Here is a 19,374-nt window from a genome sequence, read left to right on the forward strand (position 1 = left end):
CACTCTCTGAGCTACTGAAACCCTTCTACATTGACCAAATGCCATACTTTGGCCTTGGCACCTGTTGCGCGACCAAAGTTCGCTAAATGTTGTTGGTACATCACACAATGAATATGATCGCAACCTCGAGGGTACTGAAACTGTGACAAGCAAGACAAGAAGTCCAACCTTGCCGGAGTTTTGTCTCCCCTCCAGTAGAGTTTACACGCCGGGGCCCAAAGTTCGCTAGATGTTGTTGCTACATCACAGTGGATAGGATCACAACCTCGAGGGTACTAAAAATGTAACAAGTAAGGCGTAAGAAGTCCAACCTTGCCGGATTTTTGTGTCTCCTCCCCAGTAGAGTTTAGACTCATGGGCCCAAAGTTCACTAGATGTTGTTGATACGTCACAGTGGATAGGATCACAACTTTGAGGGTAATGAAACTGTGACAAGCAAGTCACAAGAAGTCCAACCTTGCCTGATTTTTGTGTCCTACCCCCAGTACAGGTTAGACGCATGGGACAGAGAAGCTGTGTCATAGTCAGCCAGAAAGAAGGATGATGAGGGGCGGGTATCATTCTTCTAGAGGTTCACCACCCCAGGTGGAGAGAGGTTCACAGATGGGTATTAAGAATTCTGAAATACCGATCCTACAAGTAAGAGGTTGAAAATACCACCAATTGGGGAGGCAAGCATTGAGGCTGCAAGAGATTATGAGGTGCCACTTGTAGGAGAAGCAAGGGGGCCTATGTTTGCCTCGAATGATAAGATGAAGAGTTGCCACCCGAGACAGTGTATGAAGTAGTTCAGAACCAGAGAGGTCTGGAGTGAAAGCTTAGAAATCTGGCCTAGTGTTCAATACTTGGATGTGAAATGTGAGTCCAGCTGAAAGGAGGAGATGGTGTGATTTTCATACCAGTGTCAATGCCAATACACCCAGTACACAGCCTCCACCCTTTAGTCTTCATCCACATTCTTCTGAACACTCCTCATAATCTGTTCATTCCCACCCACCCAAACCCTGAGGAGCAGGTAGGGTCACCCATGGACATACTGTACTAATGGAAAAATCTAATTCTATCCACAATAATAACCTTACAAATTATTAACATTGCTCACTGTAAGTTTAGTGGGTGTAAAAATCTATTGGGGGACGACTTGGCCTTAGAACTAGAGGATGACTGTCCTTCAACAGTCCATCAGGTCACGTCGTACCCACTCCCTTCCTGCATTGCTACTTCTTCATAAAGGAAGAGGTGGGAATGATGAAAATGTGCGTTGGGTAGCCTACGATAATCATGAAAAACAAGTGTCACATTGGGTCTTCTCCATCTTTAGGGACTACACCTTGTAGACCTCTCACCGGAGACGGTCTTGTCATTGGAATTTCAGGAATGTTTTGAATGGAAATGGACTGAGAATTGAGGACAGATATATAACATGAAGCTATTATTCTTCCCTAGATTTAGATATGCATTAACTTACATGTAATTATTTTCAATTGTGGCTGTGAGATGGTAAAGTAGAGATAGATGTAGGGGTTCTGTGAGAAATGTTTTCAGAATTGTAAATTTTCCACTCAAAAAAATACAGATAATAGGCAAAGTGGCACACTAATCGTTGTATCAGCTGCTAGGAAGTTCCAGGTGAACGGCAGCTGTCCTCTGTCATTTTCACTATTGTCATTGGTACTGTGCTTTGCAAAGGCAGCGACCAACCTGACAAAGCCCACTATGATGACGCAAGCTGTCATGAAGGTGTTGGGATTTTGGGCACTAACCAGGTCCCTAGAACTAGGGGTTTCCTGGTCTATCCCTGTCCCCTGGATTACTCCTGAAGGTGGAGACGCCGGGGTTCTCATGCCTTGCTATGCTCCTATGTTTACCCTGATGTATCCCACTTATGGTAGCGGAAACTGAAATGTATTGGAACATGCTAGCCAGATAAACAAGGGAAGACAGACAGGGATAAATGAAAATACCAACCATACAAAATACACTCACCAAACAACAAATTGGGACACAGAAGAGTAAAAGGAAGGAGAAACCAAATAGGAGAGGATGAAGATGAGGGCACAAAACTCCAAGCAATAATCTCCTGAACAAATCTCCATACTCCAAACAAGAACTGCACCTCCAAATCCAGAACCACACAGTAAAAGGAGTGGCCAACACTGAACAGCTGAGACAATCCAAGTAGGAAAGCTCCAGGAGCTACAACTGAACAGATAATCCCTTGCATTGCCAGAAAGAAAAAACCTGCACTGTTTAATACGATAGTGAAGTACTTTTAACCAGTGCAGGAGTGGGTGGAACCAGACACCGCTGTCATCTAGCCCCTCTCTACCACAGTATCCTCCTTGACACAAGGTTTGACATCCTGTCACTGTGCATGCGGAGTACAGTATCTCTGCTGCCATGCTCTGCATAGGCAGCAACTGAGATGGCAAAGTCTGTGCTGTGTTTTTCCACAACTCTCATTTCTCACTTGTAATTGTGTTAGTGGAAAGACAGAGACCTGCTGGGGAAACTGTCTTAAATTTAAAAAGGTGTCTCCTGTAAAAACAAAACAAAACAAAACAAAAATCCACTAAAGTTAGACTAAACTTTAAGATTTTATATTATTTTTATAACCCTAACGAGAGCCAGGGTTAGGGTTAGGGATAGTGCTAGGGTTAGGTTTAGTGATAGAATCTTAATATATACTTACCTTGTAATGTCTTCACATCCTATTCCGTCCAGATGTGTCTGAATCCCAGAATTCCAAGCGGCGGAAGTTCATCGACCGCCATATTGGGACACCCAAGTGATAGGAGTGAGGGGAGAATACAGCACAGGAAGGAGAAAGACAGCAGACAAGGGGGATAGCACATGGGGTAGACAGGTCAAAGAAGAGGGCACAGACGGGAGAAGTCAGCACATGGGGAAAGAGAGAGTGGATAGGTGAGCACATGGGGGGATAGGTTCTCAACGCTGCAAAGCCAGCCCCCATCGTGACATTACCGCCCTCCCGATGCGATAGTGCGGCGCGCCCCCACACCGCCGCAGGGCCGAGGGGTACCCGGAGCCGGGCCTCTAGTTCTCAGTCTCGGGGTTGTCACGGTGGCTAGACCCGGTCCGTGGCCCTGTCCGTCAGTGGGGGACGTCCGGTGTAATAGGTGGTAGTAATAGTAGCGATGGAGCGGTGCAGTTGTGGGGTGTTAGTCGCGGTAAATAACGAGGACACCAGGTTGCAGTCTCTTTACCTCTTTACTGGAGATCTCTGAGTCCTCAGTCCAGAACACGGTTCACCAGGCTACGCAAGTCCGGCCGGTCCAATGGCACCTCCAGAGTTCTCCTCTCAGGTGGAAATCTGTGCCTTCCTTCTAGCGCTATGTGTTGTAGTCCTTCCCTGCTGTGCTTACGGAAAGTAACCCCACAACGGTTGTGTCTGTTTCTTAAGTTCCCTCACAACTCGATTTGATGTTCCTCTGTAATCCACCCCTTCCCTGTATTCAGGTTGGAATGGCACCCGTTTGTCAGGTAGGCCTGGAGTTCTTCCGGGACCCTAGAGTCGCCCCTCTCCCGCAATTGCCCCCCAAGACTTCATAGGTGATATGTGGTAGACAGCCCGCCTGAGACTGACTGTCCTGCCGCTGTTTGGAGTATGGCTTGAAGCTGTATTCTAATCCACTCCCTCGGCGTTCCGGCCACCGGTATTGCGCCTCAGCAGGGTGCTGCCTCTTTCAACAAAACCCCTGCTGGTATTCTCCTTCTGCTTGATCTCGTTTCTCACTCAGCACAATCTGTCTCGCTTCTAGTCCTTTCCTTGAGTCCCGCCGCTTCCAGGAGCCTGCGCGGACCCGTTACGTTCTTTCAATGCCAAGCCTCTGCCAGGATCCCACCCCTGGCAGAGACCCTACAGTCTCTCCCTTCACAACACCCCCTGCCGCAGGGTGTTGCTCCGTTCAATCCCGTCAGCGTTCTCTCTAACTTTCTGCCTGACCCCCAGTTTACCCACTATGGTGGGGAGTGGCCTAATGAATAGCACCCTTAGCTCCCCCCGGAGGCCCAGCTGTGAAACATATTGGTGTCTGTGATACCTGATTGGAGGAACTCCTTCGGTGCCATCGAACGTACCATGGCTCCCCTTAGCGGCGAAGCCACAGTACTGCAACGACCAGAACTCTGGGGCGCTGCACTCCCCCCTGGTTAAACACAGTACTCCGGGACTGGGAAGAAAAACAACAATACAGATTAGTAAACAGACATACAATTTTGTTGAGTGCAAAACAATAAGTATACTTGAACAGGCTTCCCTTTATGGGAGGTAAGGACACTTTTAACGTTACAAACATGGTCAACATTATAAATTACAGGCTATGCATAACTCCTGTTACCCAACCGGGTATTCTACTTAGTGCAAATTCTGGAACAATAAATTAACATTGCCTTTAAGAAACATACACTCTTAGTTTACCAAAGGCCTTCCTATAATCACATTACAGGGTAAGGTAACTTCACATTCTCCTACTTTGAACCTGCAGGACCGCCTGTCCCTATGGCACCAGACCTACTGCCTCTCCTTTCTTTTACAGGACCGCCCTGTTCATCCAGGGCCTACTGCCTTTCTCTACTATACATGGTATAGACATAACATTCCTTTCGTTTAAAGAACTCTGAGCCAGCTCTATTCGGCTCCTTTAAGGACTCACTCTCTAACCCCTACGGGTTCACTCTCTGTCCTTAGTAACAAAGTAACTTTCAATGGGGACGCGGGGTTTACCTTCTATCCTCACCTTCATTATTACTTCGCTTACTTTCAGCTATGCAGATCTCTATCTCTACCCCTACGGGCTCTCTGCATCTTTTCTTTCTGCAAAACATTATTTAGATTTCACATTTCAACAAATTCAACACATATAACTTAGCATGTAAAACAGTTACATTTCTTTTCAAGGCATCATTATGGCATTACTGTTCTGCAACAGTATCTCTCTCAAGTTCAGTTTCTCACATCCCCTTTAAGAGGAGACCAAGTCTTTCTAAGGTAGCTCGTCTTCTCAGCCTACCGGCCCATGCAAAGGTTCCGGCATGGTATCTTCGCAAAGTGTCTTTAACTAGAACCGGTAGGAAAGGTATCTTCACAAAGTGTCTTTGGCTCAAACAAATAGGGCAAATATCTTCGCAAAGTGTCTTTGGCTAAAACCAGTAGGGAGCACCTTTAAGAAGGTGCAAACTATTTACAAGGGAAGTTCGAATCATGCACAGTCCATGATTTCTGCAGTTTGTATAACTTTTGTGCAACAACTTCAGAAAAGGAAAACAAACAAAGAGGATCCCGGGTCAACAGAGGGATCCATTAACCCTGGGCGGGTTTAGCAGCAACTTAAAGGAATAAAAGACAACCAGTAACTATTTACATTTTCAGGTTTCCGAGGTTTATTCTCCTTCTGGTGGCTTGGGTTCCTGAACCCCGGCCACTGTAGCACGGACACCAGCGGCAAGCTCCGCAGGGACCACCTGGTCGCCTGCTGTCTGAATTTGAAGCCTAACTCTGTCGGCAAGTTCAGGAGCTGCTACAAAGCGTACAGTAGAAACAGTAACAAGGTCTGGCAACCCTGGATTGACCACAGTTGGGGCCACAGGTGCCATTCTCTCAGACTCGTATCGCTGAACTTTCCGGGCACGCCATCCTTGTGTGTTCCAGTGACGGGTATACGTCACCTGATCCCCCTCCCGGAGTGGTTCACCTTCTCGATCACAGCAGGGAGTCTCCACATCATAGCCGGCAACGAAGATGCCAGTAGGTAGACCCGACTCCCAAATGGAACCCCACCCCTTCTTTGGGTGGAATGCCGCCACCGTCCCTCGCCTGACAGCATCCGTCCCATCATAGATCATTTTTTTGCTCTGCAGTTCCCGTCTTTCAACTTCGGTGCGCTGTCCCCAATGCTGGAGCACGCATTGTTTGTATTGGTCCCAGGTAAGTATCGCAATAGTGAGACCTTCCATTGGAATCCCATCCTGCTCGACCCAGGGAACATCCCATCGGAACATCACCCCTCCTGGGTCCATTTCTATGGGCTCTCCCCACCTGGTTGGCAATGGTGGTAACAACTTCCCCAACGCGCCGGGGGTGAGAACCGCCCGGTCGATTGTAAACGCGGGGTTACTGTTGTGGGGAGGATCGGTCGGGAGAGCAGAACCGTCCAGGGGAGTAGGGGCGCCGCCCATACCTGCGCCTGATGTGGTTCCACCGGCGTTGCTCTGGTCCGTTAACGAGGACACTGGAGTCTGCTGCAGCCCGGACCGGGGCTCCTCCAATGGGATGCTCGGACTCGGCTCCGCCGGCTGTGGTTCCTCCTCCTCTAACTCCGAGGTCGGGATTGGTGGACGTAACTCCGCTGTCGGATCCGCAGGCCTCCGGTCCACCTCCGGTGAAGAAAGGCAGGCCTGAACCGCTTCTTCCTCGCTCAGGCACTCGCCGTTCATCATTGCTGCCTGATAGTCGGTGGCAGTGCATGCACCTAGCTCCGTCATTTCTCCGAGGTCGGGCTTCTCCGTCACCCGCTTCCCGCCGTTGCATATCAAGGGGTGTTTCTCTTCTGCTTTGGGGCAGGTCATTCCTCTGCAGCCAGAAGTGCAGGGGGCGGTAGCCATTTCTCGCGCCACACTGGGAGTCTCCGCCCATAACACGCCCTCCTTCCCCTTGGGTGTAGCAATGGCGGCGCCTTTTGGCGGGAACTTTTGGCGGCTAATGGCGCAGCACAGTCTTACAATAAAGTACAGTCCAAGCACAGTAAATCACAGTCTCTAGGCACACATGACCTGATTCTTCAGGCTTAAGTAGATCCTGTTCGTGACGCCAAGTCTGCGGCGCGCCCCCACACCGCCGCAGGGCCGAGGGGTACCCGGAGCCGGGCCTCTAGTTCTCAGTCTCGGGGTTGTCACGGTGGCTAGACCCGGTCCGTGGCCCTGTCCGTCAGTGGGGGACGTCCGGTGTAATAGGTGGTAGTAATAGTAGCGATGGAGCGGTGCAGTTGTGGGGTGTTAGTCGCGGTAAATAACGAGGACACCAGGTTGCAGTCTCTTTACCTCTTTACTGGAGATCTCTGAGTCCTCAGTCCAGAACACGGTTCACCAGGCTACGCAAGTCCGGCCGGTCCAATGGCACCTCCAGAGTTCTCCTCTCAGGTGGAAATCTGTGCCTTCCTTCTAGCGCTATGTGTTGTAGTCCTTCCCTGCTGTGCTTACGGAAAGTAACCCCACAACGGTTGTGTCTGTTTCTTAAGTTCCCTCACAACTCGATTTGATGTTCCTCTGTAATCCACCCCTTCCCTGTATTCAGGTTGGAATGGCACCCGTTTGTCAGGTAGGCCTGGAGTTCTTCCGGGACCCTAGAGTCGCCCCTCTCCCGCAATTGCCCCCCAAGACTTCATAGGTGATATGTGGTAGACAGCCCGCCTGAGACTGACTGTCCTGCCGCTGTTTGGAGTATGGCTTGAAGCTGTATTCTAATCCACTCCCTCGGCGTTCCGGCCACCGGTATTGCGCCTCAGCAGGGTGCTGCCTCTTTCAACAAAACCCCTGCTGGTATTCTCCTTCTGCTTGATCTCGTTTCTCACTCAGCACAATCTGTCTCGCTTCTAGTCCTTTCCTTGAGTCCCGCCGCTTCCAGGAGCCTGCGCGGACCCGTTACGTTCTTTCAATGCCAAGCCTCTGCCAGGATCCCACCCCTGGCAGAGACCCTACAGTCTCTCCCTTCACAACACCCCCTGCCACAGGGTGTTGCTCCGTTCAATCCCGTCAGCGTTCTCTCTAACTTTCTGCCTGACCCCCAGTTTACCCACTATGGTGGGGAGTGGCCTAATGAATAGCACCCTTAGCTCCCCCCGGAGGCCCAGCTGTGAAACATATTGGTGTCTGTGATACCTGATTGGAGGAACTCCTTTGGTGCCATCGAACGTACCATGGCTCCCCTTAGCGGCGAAGCCACAGTACTGCAACGACCAGAACTCTGGGGCGCTGCAATAGCATCTGGCCTCCATCTAGTAATAAATTAATTAACTAAAAAACACCACAAAAATGCAAAAAAAGTAAGGTAATATAAACACGTGAACCTTTTTTTAAAAAAATGTTGTGCAAGATTTCAGCAAAAAGAAGAAATTGTCTTGAGGGTCAAAGGGCAAATGACCATTAGAATTACAATAAATTTGCTTGGAGGAGAAGGGATTCAATGCTGGACTAGTCGAGGAGACACGGAGAGCTAATAGTTCACGGGGGCAGAGGGAGCAAAGTACCAGCCGGCATTAACAACCCACGCTATGTCAACGAAAAAGCTGGGCACCCCTGCTGTGCAACATACATCCTATATACCATATATTAGAATAACAGAACATTCTATATAATATATTATGGTAACACTGCATCCTGTATAACTAATATTTTAATAGCAGTATATCCTAAATGACCCATGATGCACATTATGAGACTTGTATTGATGATTCCTGCTTGGTATTTTCCAGGCTGGAAGTGATGGAGAAAGTATCGGGAACTGTCCTTTCTCTCAGCGCCTCTTCATGATTCTTTGGCTTAAAGGTGTTGTCTTCAATGTCACCACAGTCGACCTGAAGAGGTAGGAACCAAGCAATGGATGTGGCCACAACTACGACTGAGCGGGAGGGTTTGGCCCATAGTATGAAAACTTATGGGATCGCTTCTTTATGGCCTCCCCGCCTCTGGGTAAATATAGAATGAGCTGAAAGTTATCATCAGACTATTATGTCCTATCTCTTCCATATTGTAGAAAGCCAGCGGACCTACACAACCTCGCCCCAGGCACACACCCGCCCTTCCTGACCTATAATGGGGAGGTAAAGACCGACGTCAACAAGATAGAGGAATTCCTGGAGGAGTCGCTGGCACCACCAAGGTAAATGTCATGGACTACAACACTTATAATAGATGGCCAGTGACATTGACATGTGTGTAATAGATGGAAAACCAGTGCCCACTTTGGGCAATTAAATAAGCACCTTATTCACCTTTAACTGGTGTTCTACCTTCATTTTTTGTCTTCTACATAGAGGTTTGGTTGTTGCCTTGGAGGCATAGCACCCAGACATACTGTTGCCTGATGCTGCTTTTCACTTTTTTCTCTCTATCATCTATTACCTAGAGAAAGGCTGGTCACAGCCGAAACGTTGCCACACCATATGGGCTAATAAAGTCCACTTTTTTCATCATTTATTGGAGTGCTGTCTCTTTTTTTATTTTTTATTATTTATACAAATGGATATCTATCTCCTCCTCTTTGGGTGCTTTCACAGCTTGTCACTTGTGTCTTTTCCTCCTGGTCACATTGTATTATTATGTGTTTGCTCATTGTGAGCAGAGCCCTCACACCCTCCTCTGCGCTCGCACCTGCAACCGACAGACCTAGACACGATTGTTCTTTTCTTTTGACTAGAATTAGCAATACGGATGGATAACCCTGTGAGGCTTCTACACCAGAATACAAGCAGTAAACCCGATAACAAATCTGCATATAGACAGTGTATATCAAATATGTCACGATGGATAGAGGTGGCTTAGCTTAGTTAGCTTACGCTCCCACGTCGTCAGGCCACGACGACGTGGGGCGTGCGTCCCAGATAGTAATGGAATGTGGTCCCACTGGACCACAGAGGAGGACTCGGGCCTACCCGGACTAGGGAAAGGCAGCGATCAGGGTCTGTGGCAAAGTTTACTTAAACAAAGTCATCATACAGAACACAAGACATAACAATGTAGGCTCCCGATTCCGCACATAAAGGAAGAGTGAACATCTCAGGACAGCAGACGTCAGATGGTGGCAAGAGGTCATCACAGGTTGATGCAGTCCTGGATTATCTGGCACGGGCATATCAGGGGAACTTCTCTCTTAGGCCTCAGGCGTAGCTTTGACACAGCAGGAGAACATCAGACACCACCCTCAGAAAGACGATGTCACTGGATGGACCCCAGGAAACAGGCAGGACATTGGGACACAGGCAAGACATGAACAGCACAGGTCCAGGAACACCAACATGGAAGCTCAAGACGTCGGCTGGTCAGATCCAGGACACACAGGCAAAGCCATCACCGAGGAACACTAGTAGACTGGAGACTCCCCAGAAACACGGAGGAGGAGCCCATCCAGGAACACGAATGGAACCAACTCTGAAATGCCGGCTGGACCACCAGGACCACAGACTGGACATCTGGACACAGGCTGGTCATCTAGGACAAAGGCAGGACATCTGGACTCTGGACAACAGACACGGCTCCAGGCAAGGAACGTCAGGACACAGGCAGGACATTAGAGACTCTGGCAGGACATCAGGGACACCGTCAGGACATCGAGCTGTGGTCATCAGTCTCCAGGCACCAGACAGAGGTCATCAGGCTTCAGGCATCAGGCAGTGAACACCAGGATCCGGACATCTGACACGACCTAGAAAGGAACTCAAGCGGGATGGTGCAAGCACCGCAGGCTTGGACCGGAAAGTCACTGGGTACATAGTTCAAGACACAGAAGGATTTCAAGAATATCACATAGCAGGAATCCACATTCAAAGCAAGGACTTTGGTGCCAACACATAGACAGGACGGGCCCAGGGACAAAGACATCAGCTTTCCTGGAACTGGTAGCAGGCAGAACAGGAGCTGAAGACCAGGCAAACCAGAAGCATCATGGAGGACCAAACACACATGGCTAGGTTCAGAAACCTAATGAGAAGCTCTGGCAACACCCAACAGGGAAGAGGAACTTTAAATAGGAGCTGCCCCTCAGCAATAGGCTGGGGACAGCAATTTAAGCGCACACATGTGGCACCCCAGGAATCCGGATGCCACAGTGGTATTGCCTGCCTCCCAGAGAGGGTGATGCCATGCCTGGAAGCGAAAAGGAATTCCCTTAGCAGGTAACACTAGCATACAACACTTTCCTGACTCCAGGCCAGAAGGGGGAGCTCTAGATCCGGTTTCAGGGTAGCTTCCCTATAAGTTCTGGTCTGGAGGGGGAATTAGAGGGCAGTCTGTGTGAGACAGTGAAGGGAGAGGAAGCGCAGGAGGAGAGAGAAATGGGAGTGGAGCTGCGATTGGGCTCACTCCAGGTTTGAGCGCATAAAAACGGACACCGGAGTCTGAGGTTGTGTGGGAATTGCATGCAGGTCTTCTGGCCACCACCGACACCTGAAGGCACAGCAGCAGATTAGAGCCCGGAGTCACCACGAGAGAAGGCTATAAACATAAGGATGAATGACCTCGGGGAGATCAAAACATCCAACACCGCGGATACACCATCACGTGTTTCTCAATGCAAGCAATGAATAGCCACGTCTTTCACCGGGAAGGAACAACCATGGGAAGGGCAGCATCCAAGAAAGGAAAACCACCTATGCCAAAACATGGTATCCATCCACAGACAGCTGTTTCGGGGTATTTGCCCCTCATCAGTGTGGAGTAGGAAACTGGCTATTAGGAGCAGTGCCTAGTGAAAAGACTATAAACATAAGGATGAATGATCTCGGGGAGATCAAAACATCCAACACCACGGAGACACCATCACGTGTTTCTCAACGCAGTGATCCAGAACACTGCCCCCATCCCTAAAGGGAAATATGCAAATGCATGTAGAAAAGCCGCGGAGACACCTGGCTATTCATTGCTTGCATTGAGAAACACGTGATGGTGTCTCCATGGCTTTTTCATTCATCCTTATGTTTATAGTCTTTTAACTAGGCACTGCTCCTAATAGCCACTTTCCTACTCCACACTGATGAGGGGCAAATACCCCGAAATAGCTGTCTGTGGATGGATACCATGTTTTGGCATAGGTGATTTTCCTTTCTTGGATGCTGCCCTTCCCGTGGTTGTTCCTTCCCGGTGAAAGACCTGGCTATTCATTGCTTGCGTTGAGAAATACGTGATGGTGTCTCCGCGGCTTTTCTACAACCACGAGAGAAGGAACACCTGTAAAAAGGCTCGAGCTGCCCGCGATGCGGGTAGAGTTCCACCTGAGGGACAGATTGAGAGAGGGACCTGAGGAAAGCTAAAGCATCAAGAACCTTGAATTCAGTGCAGAAAGGAAGGATTCCAACCCCAGCCTGGCTAGGGGGATTCCGAACCACTTCCAGGCTGCCCAGATTTCAAGATCACCTGTAATCTGTGCCCTGGACTGCAATTCCACCAGTAAAGGGTAAAGAGACAGAAACCCTGTGTCCTCCAATTCTTTCCTGCACCTCAACACCTACAACCCTTCTTAGACTGTCCTGGTAGTCCTGGGTCATCTGCTCCACCTGTGGGGAGCAAAACCATCTAAGCTGCATTACCATTGGCCCCAGCGGATCCCTTTAAGCAGCATTGGCCATCCCTGGCCAAGTACGACAGGTAGCGTCACGAACATTACTCTATAGACTATTTCTCACTACACTTTTTTCCCCTTTAATTGGACGTCCAGGGCCATGGACCGGGTCACTGCTGCCCTGACACATCCCTTTAAGAAACTGGCCCGGTATCGAGTACCCCACAGTCCTAGCAGGTGCTCCACACACTGCCCCTAATAAAAGCGGGGAAGGTGTGGCCGCGCGCACCCTAAGCAAAGACAGAAATCAGTACAGCATAGCCAGCACAGGAACAGAGGCCTAGGGCACCTGGCAGCAGCTGCAAGCCTGGATACACATGGAAAGTCATGCACCTGCTGCAGAGGACCTCGCAACCTGCGGATAGCTTCCAAAGTGGCAGCCAGGGACCGCACGCGCTGATGGTCATGCACACACCTCCCAACTGTCCCGGATCCAGCGGGGCTGTCCCGATTTTGACCGTCTGCCCAGCAGTCACGGGCGGGACATTAGTTTTCCCACACTGCACTGTCAGCCTCATCCTGATCCCTCCAGCCGCAGAGCAGAACACCACATATATGTCTGCTCTGTGCGCACAGGACCTGTGATGAGGTCACAGGAAGGGAGGAGTCAGGGGTGACATGATCGGGACCTCCGTCTATGTATGCAGGACTCTGCTGGTTGTCATGGTGCTGGATGAGGGTAAATTTATGTGTGGGGTCAGGAGGTGTTTACAGTGTGGATGTAGCAGAGCTGTGTGTGTATGAGGTGTACGGAGCGGAACCGTGTGTGTATGAGGTGTACGGAGCAGAGCTGTGTGTACGAGGTGTACGGAGCAGAGCCACGTGTGTACGAGGTGTACGGAGCGGAGCCGCATGTGCAATGTGTATGGAGCAGAGTCGTGTGTGTGTACGAGGTGTACGGAGCAGAGCCGTGTGTGTACAAGGTGTATGTGGAGCGCCCCCACTGCCGCAGGGCCGAGGGGTACCCGGTACCGGTCCTCTGTGTCAGTTCTGGGGTTGTCACGGTGGCCAGACCCGGCCCGTGACCCTGCTGAGGGGCGTCCAATGAAGGTGGAGAGTGATGTGAGGTTGTGGTGTGGTGCAGGTCGCAGTAAATAACGAGGACACCAGGTTGCAGTCTCTTTACCTCTTTACTGAAGGCTTCAGGATCCTCAGTCTGGAATACGGTTAACCGGACTGCGTGAGTCCGGCCGGTCCGATGGCACCTCCAGAGTTCCCTTTGCAGGTGGAAATCTGTGCCTACCTTCTAGCGCTTGTGTGTTGTGGTCCTCCCCTGCTGTGCTTACGGGATAGTCCCCACAACTGTTGTGTCTGTTTCTGAAGTTCCCTCACAACTCGATTTTGATGTTCTTCTTCGTCCCACCAGATGATATGGCTAGGACGCACCCGTATGACGGGTAGGCTCGGAGCTCTTCCGGGACCCTAGTGTCGCCCCTCTCCAACTGTTGCCCCCTATGTCTTCGTAGGTGATTTGAGTGAGACAGCCCGCCTATAACTGACTGTCCTGCCGTAGGTTTGAAGTAAGGCCTGGAGCTCAATACTTCCTCGGCGTTTCCGGCCACCGGCTACGCGCCTCAGTAGGATGTTGCCTCGTCTTACAGCACGACTCCTACTGGTGTTTCTCCTTGTTGCGTTGATCTCATTTCTCACTCAGCACAATAATCCTCGCTTCTTGTCCTTTCTTGGGGTACCGCCACGATGAAGTGCAGGCGCGGTCCCGTAACGTTCTTTCCTGTTCGCTAGGCCTCTGTCAGGATCCCACCCCTGACAGGGACCCCCCTGAATCTTCCCCTGCAACACCCTCTGCCACAGGATGTTGCCTGGTTCCAACCCAGTCAGCTTCTGTCTAACTTCCTATCTAACCCCCAGTTTTACCAGATTGTGAGGAGTGGCCTAATACATAGCACCCTTAGCTCCCCCTGGAGGCCAGACTGTGAAGTGTATTGGTGTCTGTGATACCTGGTCAGGCGAACTCCTTCAGTGCCATCAGACGTACCATAGCCCCCCTTAACGGCGGAGCATCAGTACTGCAACGACCAGGACTCTGGGGCGCTGCATATGGAGCGCAGCCGCGTGTGTACGAGGTGTACAGAGCGGAGCCGTGTGTGCAAGGTGTATGGAGCAGAGTCGTGTGTGTGTACGAAGCGAAGCTGCGTGTGTACGAGGTGTACGGAGCGGACGCTAGCTGTGTCGGATCAGAGCAGATATTGCTCTTTGCTCCGACACTGACTGACACAGGAAACATGGAGAGGTCTTTATCAGTGGCGTACCAGAGTTGCAGCGGCTTGAGCAGTCAGCGGCGTGGCATGGCTGGATGACATCAATCAGCACCGCGGGAGCGGAAGCAGATGGCTGCTGCGAGGGAGCGCATTGAAAGGTGTGTGTGTAGGTGTGTGTGTATTGATGGAGAAGGCAATGATGGGGGTGGGGTAACCATGTGTGGCCATTATACTGTACCCAGCATCATCTGGGGCCATTATACTGTACCCAGTATCATGTGGGCCCATTATACTGTACACAGTATCATGTGAGGCCATTATACAGTATGGAGCATCATGTGGGGCCATTATACAGTATGGAGCATCATGTGCGGCCATTATACAGTATGGAGCATCATGTGAGGCCATTATACTGTACGAGGCATCATGTGGGGCCATTATACAGTATGGAGCACTGTGGGGCCAATATACAGTATGGAGCACTGTGTGGCCAATATACAGTATGGAGCACTGTGTGGCCATTATACAGTATGGAGCACTGTGTGGCAATTATACAGTATGGAGCACTGTGTGGCCATTATACAATATGGAGCATCATGTGTGGCCATTATACAGTACGGAGCATCGTATGTCCATATTTTTTTGTTTATAATTATTGTTTATGAAACAGTGTGATCATCAGTGATAAATGGGTGTGGTTGGGGCGTGGATATGGGTGTAACTAGTTACAAAATGGGTGTGGTCAGAGGCGTAGCCTGAAACTTGCCGCGGCGCACTGAGCGCGCCGCAAACTTTGTCCCTCTTTCCATTCTTCAAAAGTTGGGAGGTATGGTCATGCAGCAGAGCATAGACTCTACAACACATGTACGGCTATGCAGCAGAGCAGGGAACTGAGCAGCATCCATACAGGTAACAGACAACAGTATCCCAGCTGATTGAGGAAAGGAGGAAAGGGTAAGAGCACAGACATGCAGAGTAACGCCGGGGCTACAAGGCACAAACACACCAGCGTTACAAAATATATATAACATTTAATTTCCTATTTTTCTGGTCCATTTGTTATATTTTCCTTCCAAATTTTCTACAAAGTGTCACATTGAATCAATACAGGCATGTGTATGTACATTGCTCCAAAAATTAGAGAAAAAATAAAAACATTGTAATTTATATAAATGTTTCAATATTCTGCAGTGCTGTACGCCTGCCGACCTGTGTGAATAGAATAGGTGATAGTGTAGCTGGTTTGTATCATTAGAGAGACAACCATAAACTAATAAGACGTGGAGACAATGGTTCCCATCCATTGTTTGTTTAATCTTTAAGAACAATAGTCACATAAAGGCAAAGAAGGAGGAGGTCACTGATATCACATGTAATCAGCTCCACCACATTCTACTGTATTGTGAGAGATCACATTCATGTGAAACCGCACAATGCATTATTATTATTGTTACTACATATATTAGGAAAAGAGAAAAAATATACATCCAATGTCAAAGAAGTAGGGTTAAGTCTTGTCACATTAGATGTTCCCATATATAGTGACATAATCATAGCTAATATGTATTTCAGTTTTAAAATAAAATTATATGACTACTATAATACCGCCCCTGCGTACAAGAATGTAACTACTATAATACTGCTCCTGTGTACAAGAATATAACTACTATAATACTGCTCCTGTGTACAAGAATATAACTACTATAATACTGCTCCTATGTACAAGAATATAACTACTATAATACTGCCCATATGTACAAGAATATAACTACTATAATACTGCTCCTATGTACAAGAATATAACTACTATAATACTGCCCATATGTACAAGAATATAACTACTATAATACTGCTCCTATATACAAGAATATAACTACTATAATACTGTCCCTATGTACAAGAACATAACTACTATAATACTGCCCCCTATGTACAAGAATATAACTACTATAATACTCCTCCCTATGTACAGGAATATAACTACTATAATACTGCTCCTGTGTACAAGAATATAACTACTATAATACTGCTCCTATGTACAAGAATATAACTACTATAATACTGCTCCTATATACAAGAATATAACTACTATAATACTGCTCCTAGGTACAAGAATATAATTACTATAATACTGCTCCTAGGTACAAGAACATAACTACTATAATACTGCCCCCTATGTACAAGAATATAACTACTATACTGCCCCTATGTAGAAGAATATAACTACTATAATACTGCTCCTATGTACAAGAATATAACTACTATAATGCTGCTCCTATGTATAAGAACATAACTACTATAATACTGCCCCTATGTAGAGGAATATAACTACTATAATACTGCTCCTATGTACAAGAATATAACTACTATAATACTGCCCCCTATGTACAAGAATATAACTACTATAATGCTGCTCCTATGTCCAAGAATATAACTACTATAATACTGCCCCAATGTACAAGAATATAACTACTATAATACTGCCCCCTATGTACAAGAATATAACTACTATAATACTGCTCCTATGTACAAGAATATAACTACTATAATACTGCTCCTATGTACAAGAATATAACTACTATAATACTGCTCCTATATACAAGAATATAACTACTATAATACTGCCCCCTATGTACAAGAATATATCTACTATAATACTGCTCCTATGTACAAGAATATAACTACCGTACTATAATACTGCCCCTATGTACAAGAATATATCTACTATAATACTGCTCCTATGTACAAGAATATAACTACTATAATACTGCCCCTATGTACAAGAATATATCTACTATAATACTGCTCCTATGTACAAGAATATAACTACTATAATACTGCCTCTATGTACAAGAATATGACTACTATAATACTGTTCCTATGTACAAGAATATAACTACTATAATACTGCTCCTATGTACAAGACTATAACTACTATAATACTGCCCCCTATGTACAAGAATATGACTGACTACTATAATACTGTTCCTATGTACAAGAATATAACTACTATAATACTGCTCCTATATACAAGAATATAACTACTATAATACTGCTCCTAGGTACAAGAATATAACTACTATAATACTGCTCCTAGGTACAAGAACATAACTACTATAATACTGCCCCCTATGTACAAGAATATAACTACTATAATACTGCCCCTATGTAGAAGAATATAACTACTATAATACTGCCCCTATGTACAAGAATATAACTACTATAATGCTGCTCCTATGTATAAGAATATAACTACTATAATACTGCTCCTAGGTACAAGAATATAACTACTATAATACTGCTCCTAGGTACAAGAACATAACTACTATAATACTGCCCCCTATGTACAAGAATATAACTACTATAATACTGCCCCTATGTAGAAGAATATAACTACTATAATACTGCTCCTATGTACAAGAATATAACTACTATAATGCTGCTCCTATGTATAAGAATATAACTACTATAATACTGCTCCTAGGTACAAGAATATAACTACTATAATACTGCTCCTAGGTACAAGAACATAACTACTATAATACTGCCCCCTATGTACAAGAATATAACTACTATAATACTGCCCCTATGTACAAGAATATAACTACTATAATACTGCCCCAATGTACAAGAATATAACTACTATAATACTGCCCCCTATGTACAAGAATATATCTACTATAACACTGCCCCTATGTACAAGAATATAACTACTATAATACTGCTCCTATGTACAAGAATATAACTACTATAATACTGCCCCAATGTACAAGAATATAACTACTATAATACTGCCCCTATGTACAAGAATATAACTACTATAATACTGCCCCTATGTACAAGAATATAACTACTATAATACTGCCCCTATGTACAAGAATATAACTACTATAATACTGCCCCAATGTACAAGAATATAACTACTATAATACTGCCCCCTATGTACAAGAATATATCTACTATAATACTGCCCCTATGTACAAGAATATAACTACTATAATACTGCTCCTATGTACAAGAATATAACTACTATAATACTGCCCCTATGTACAAGAATATAACTACTATAATACTGCCCCTATGTACAAGAATATAACTACTATAATACTGCTCCTATGTACAAGAATATAACTACTATAATACTGCTCCTATGTACAAGAATATAACTACTATAATACTGCCCCAATGTACAAGAATATAACTACTATAATACTGCCCCCTATGTACAAGAATATATCTACTATAATACTGCCCCTATGTACAAGAATATAACTACTATAATACTGCTCCTATGTACAAGAATATAACTACTATAATACTGCCCCTATGTACAAGAATATAACTACTATAATACTGCTCCTATGTACAAGAATATAACTACTATAATACTGCCCCAATGTACAAGAATATAACTACTATAATACTGCCCCCTATGTACAAGAATATATCTACTATAATACTGCTCCTATGTACAAGAATATAACTACTATAATACTGCCCCTATGTACAAGAATATGACTACTATAATACTGCCCCTATGTACAAGAATATAACTACTATAATACTGCCCCTATGTACAAGAATATAACTACTATAATACTGCCCCCTATGTACAAGAATATATCTACTATAATACTGTTCCTATGTACAAGAATATAACTACTATAATACTGCTCCTATGTACAAGAATATAACTACTATAATACTGCTCCTATGTACAAGAATATATCTACTATAATACTGTTCCTATGTACAAGAATATATCTACTATAATACTGCTCCTATGTGCAGGAATATAGCGACTAT

General features: G+C 46.5%; 1 protein-coding gene across 2 annotated transcripts in view; it reads left to right on the top strand.

The window, feature by feature from the left end:
• Positions 1 to 19,374, top strand: part of CLIC5 (chloride intracellular channel 5) — a 194,135-nt gene that overhangs the window by 126,319 nt on the left and 48,442 nt on the right. For both annotated transcript variants that reach the window (XM_077291570.1, XM_077291571.1), the window contains exons 2-3: positions 8,490 to 8,599; positions 8,771 to 8,896. In XM_077291570.1, the coding sequence (XP_077147685.1) occupies positions 8,490 to 8,599; positions 8,771 to 8,896 (236 nt within the window). The remainder of the gene's footprint in view (positions 1 to 8,489; positions 8,600 to 8,770; positions 8,897 to 19,374) is intronic.

This window comes from Ranitomeya variabilis, chromosome 2, assembly GCF_051348905.1.
Source record: "Ranitomeya variabilis isolate aRanVar5 chromosome 2, aRanVar5.hap1, whole genome shotgun sequence".
NCBI classification, from domain to species: domain Eukaryota; kingdom Metazoa; phylum Chordata; class Amphibia; order Anura; family Dendrobatidae; genus Ranitomeya; species Ranitomeya variabilis.